Source organism: Cupressus sempervirens, chromosome 5, assembly GCF_028749045.1.
Source record: "Cupressus sempervirens isolate cs-2001-9-10 chromosome 5, ASM2874904v1, whole genome shotgun sequence".
In the NCBI taxonomy this organism is placed as follows: domain Eukaryota; kingdom Viridiplantae; phylum Streptophyta; class Pinopsida; order Cupressales; family Cupressaceae; genus Cupressus; species Cupressus sempervirens.
Genome location: NC_143122.1, coordinates 316,893,245 through 316,897,579, shown reverse-complemented (window position 1 = coordinate 316,897,579; position 4,335 = coordinate 316,893,245). Strand labels below are relative to the sequence as shown.

Genomic DNA, 4,335 nt, shown 5'->3' with positions numbered 1-4,335 from the left:
GGGGATCTACATGGTTGCCTCTGGATATAGTAGATTGGTGTCTCATAAGATGGATGTGCCTGAAGTGCAGTGGTGGAAGAAGGTCTGGAACAAGCTTTCTTGGCCAAAATGCAACTATTTTATCTAGACGTTGGCTTGGAATAAGTGTTTGACTTGGGATAATATTCGGAAGAGAGGGTTCCATGGCCCTTCTATTTGTGTCATGTGTGGGGCTAATGAGGAGAACTCTTCTCATTTGTTTTTTCGTTGCTCCTTTGTCCTGCAACTTTGGCATTTCTGGTGGGGAGTTTGGGTAGTTCCTTGTGTCCATGCTTCCTCCTTGACTAAGTTTTGGCAGAGGATGGGTCACCCCCCTTCTATGGCTCCTTTTCTGCAGGAGGTATGGTTTGTGGGGTCTATCTTCTTATTATGGAAGATTTGGCTGCAGCACAATCGAAGGATCCTTCATGGAGAGCAAAGGTTGGTACAACAAATTTGGCAGAGGTTAGTGGGAATGATTCATGAGACAGTGGAGGCTAAGTGCGTAGTGGACTTTCCTTTAGGGAAACAAGATACAGAGTTGGTAGAGAGATTGGGGTCTTTGGGATCTTCTTTGGTCTTAACCAGGGCCAAAAGATGGCATTGTGAGAAGCAAAAAATTGACAGGGTTGGTAGATGGCAGCTACCCCCCAGGGGACCTTGAAGATCAATACCGATGGTTCTTCAAGGGGTAATTCGAGTCCAGTTGGTATTGACAAGATTGGTAGAGATGCCATGGGATCAGTGATCTTTATATTTTCAATTTGTGATGGGATTCAAACCATTAACCTGGTGGAGGGTTTGGCTATTCTTGCTACTCTTGAGAAAGCTCTTGCTTTAGGATGGAGAAAATTAGTTTGTGAGTCTGACTCCCAGGTTTTGATCAATTTGCTTAATGAACAGAAAGTGACTGATGTTAATTGGCAATTAGCCAGGATTGTGCTGCAAATTTTGCATATTAGTTCTCTGATGGACATGGTGATTTTTGCACATATTCCAAGGGAGTGGAATAGGGCGGTTGATTGCTTGGCGAAATGGGCTTCCGAGCATGCTAAGGGATGGAGTATTGAGGAATGGGATTTGATTCCTCAAGAGCTTTGTTTAGACTTAAGGAGCATTCTTGATGAGGATAGGGTGGAGAATGGTGATAGATGATGGTTTTGGCTATCTTACCTCTGTTTGGGTCTATTCTTTTGTATTCACTTGGGACCTTAGGTCCTTGATCTCTTTGTATTAGTGCTTTCTGATTTTCAATAAAGTTTTTACCCCCTTTGTTTCAAAAAAAAAAATCATGAGACATTTTTAATATAATATTCATTAAGTTAACTAATATTATTATTTAGATTTTATTAAAAATAAAACTCATAAATAAATTTTTATTAAATTAAATCAATATAAATACGCCTAAATTAGAACTTTAATCAAATCTTTTAAATTAAATTCTTTCATGCACATTTAAAGAATTCTTTAATTAAAATATTCTTTTATATTTTCTTTTCCTCCACTTATTCATTAGTATAAGCACTATTTAAAGCATAATTTATTATTTAAATTAATAAGAATAATTAAAGTCATTATTTAAATGCAACTCTAATTAAATAATCATAATAAAAAAATATTATATCTTTAATCTTTTAATATTTTAATTCTATTTTTATCCAACTTCTTAAATTAGACTTTTAAAATAAATATTTTAAATTGAAGTACATATTTAATTAATTAAATAACATAATATTCTAATCTTTCTTTAACCAATTTTCTAAAATTAGACCTCTAAATTTAGACTTTTTATTTAAAGCATAAATTTAATTAGTTTTTAATTAATCAAATATTCACATATTTTAATATTTTCTTTTTAATCAAATAATATTTATTACTCAACTAATAATATTATTTAGAGTTTATTATTAAAATAAAACTCTTTAATAATTATTATTAAATTGAATAAATATAAATATGCTAAAATTAGAACTTTAACTTAATCTTTTAAATTTAATTCTTTTATTTAATTAATTTTTCAATTAATTAAATATAATTAAATATTAAATTTTCTATATATAATTTTCATGCAACAACTTTAAGCAATTTAAATTAAAATATCTTTACTAAATTAATTTTCTTTCTCACTTTAATTAATCATGAGACATTTTTAATATCATATTTATTAATTTAACTAATAATACTATTTAGAGTTGATTAATTAAAATAAAACTCCTAAATAAATTATTCTTAAATTAAATAATTATAAATATGCCAAAATTAGAAATTTAATTTAATCTTTTAAATTTAATTCTTTTATTTAATTAATTCATGAGACATTTTTAATAATATATGTATTAACTTAATTAATAATATTATTTAGAGTTTATTATTAAAATAAAACTCCTAAATAATTATCATTAAATTAAATAAATATAAATACATCAAAATAGAACTTTAATAAAATCTTTAAATTTAATTCTTTTATTTAATTAATTTCTCAATTAATTAAATATAATTGAATATCAAATTTCTATTAAATTAAGTCATTAAATTATCTTTTAATTTGATTTAATTATAATAGAAAATCACCACATACCCACAAAACCAAAAATGACAACTCAACTAAAGGCAAAGAACATAATCAAACTCTACGGTCAAAACCATGAATTCACGTCACTTGATGAATTTGGACAGGTAAACTAACCTAGATACTTGTCCTAGTTTCCAGGACAATTGGCTTAGGGTTTAGGATTTGGACTCAAGAGTTATCTCCCCACTTATACCATTGAAATACTGCGATAAGGTATGCTTATCCTAGCAATTTAGGGAAGTCAATACCCAATACTTGCAATCTACATAAAATCCACACATGTACAAACACAATATTCTAAACTAAATAGGCAATGGCAAGAAGCGGTTCATCGTGTAGATCCCGATTAGCAGGTGACTACAACTCCCTTCCTCAACCACATGAAAATGTCAAACATAAAGAAAACATACACGCACACTATAGACATGCAAGTATGGGATAAGTATCCATAGAAACTACATAAAAATCATTCATCTAACTAACATCATTAAATAATTAAAAGTCACTACATGAACTTATATATCATCATCGAACAATCATGCATATATGAAATAACTAGGTAACTTAATGTATAATCAACTAAGTATGAAATGATAAATGATCAAATACAGTGACTAAGTACTGATAATCATAAAATTCAATCAGAAAATTGGCCTAAAAGAATCTGACAATACAATCAAAAAAGTCAAGTAGGGGTAGGGATTACATGAGATGCCTTCTTTGGCTGCGTAAGTTGAGACAATGGTGCAAAAGCATCTTTAGGAGCTTGAATCTTTCTTCAAACTTGGCTATGACAGTAGCGCAGTTTGTGATAGTACATGGTGGTAAATGGAAAAATTAGTCAATATTTATGCCTTAGAGAGTTTTCATGAATAACCTAACAAATATGTCCTCGTACCCAACACCACGAAGACCACACATAATGTAGAAAGCAACAATACGTTCATTAGAATGTTATTTTCCATCACTAAAGAACTCGAGAAAATTCTTTTGTAAGCCATCAAGAAGAGTATGTAGAGCTAGAGCTAGATTCAATGGACCAAAAATATTTCCCGAAAGACTGGATCCATTTACATGTCCTTGTAAAAGCTTGAAACAACTACAAGAACTAAAATTACAATAAAAATTTACAATGAAAAAGGACATGGGTATGGTTCAAACAAAAGTGCAAGGCTTTCAAATGTGCATTGTATCCCCAATGAAGTCACCAAAAACTATTGGATAGAGTTTTTGTATGTCACTAACCACAATGTACAAAATTGCAACTTTAGACAATATTTCATGATATGTGTCTCTCCTCTCAACAATAGCAGAGGCTCCCTTCTTACTATAGGTGGCTTTAGTAGGAACTTCACTGAATTTACAAAAAGGATGGTTGTCTAATCAATTCATCTTTTTTTTACGAATGTTTTTCATACAATTACAACTTCCCAACTTTTTTTAAAAAGTTCCTTATTGTTGTGATAATATTGGTGACTGGAATTGACATAAGAACAACATTAGGGGCAATGATTAAATTTAAAAAGCCCACTTATATGATTTTTGGGCTCAAACATATTGGTAATTTATTGGTTGTAGAGTTTTAATAAGTGTTTAGCATGTTGATATAGCATTTGACTAACAAAACACCCCACCTTTATGCATTTTTTATGTCTTGTGTAATAAAATGGCTATAGTTTTCAATAAAGTAACATGAAAATAGACTTTAAAAGGCTAGCTTTCATACACATTAAAATCTATGGTCA

General features: G+C 30.1%; 1 protein-coding gene across 1 annotated transcript; it reads left to right on the top strand.

Annotated features, from left to right (window-relative positions):
- The first annotated feature begins 654 nt into the window (after window positions 1–654).
- LOC149555924 (uncharacterized) lies at window positions 655–1,173 on the top strand. The gene has a single exon (XM_089829629.1). It carries the CDS (start codon window positions 655–657, stop codon window positions 1,171–1,173), a length of 519 nt encoding a protein of 172 aa, XP_089685755.1.
- The last annotated feature ends 3,162 nt before the right edge of the window (window positions 1,174–4,335 follow it).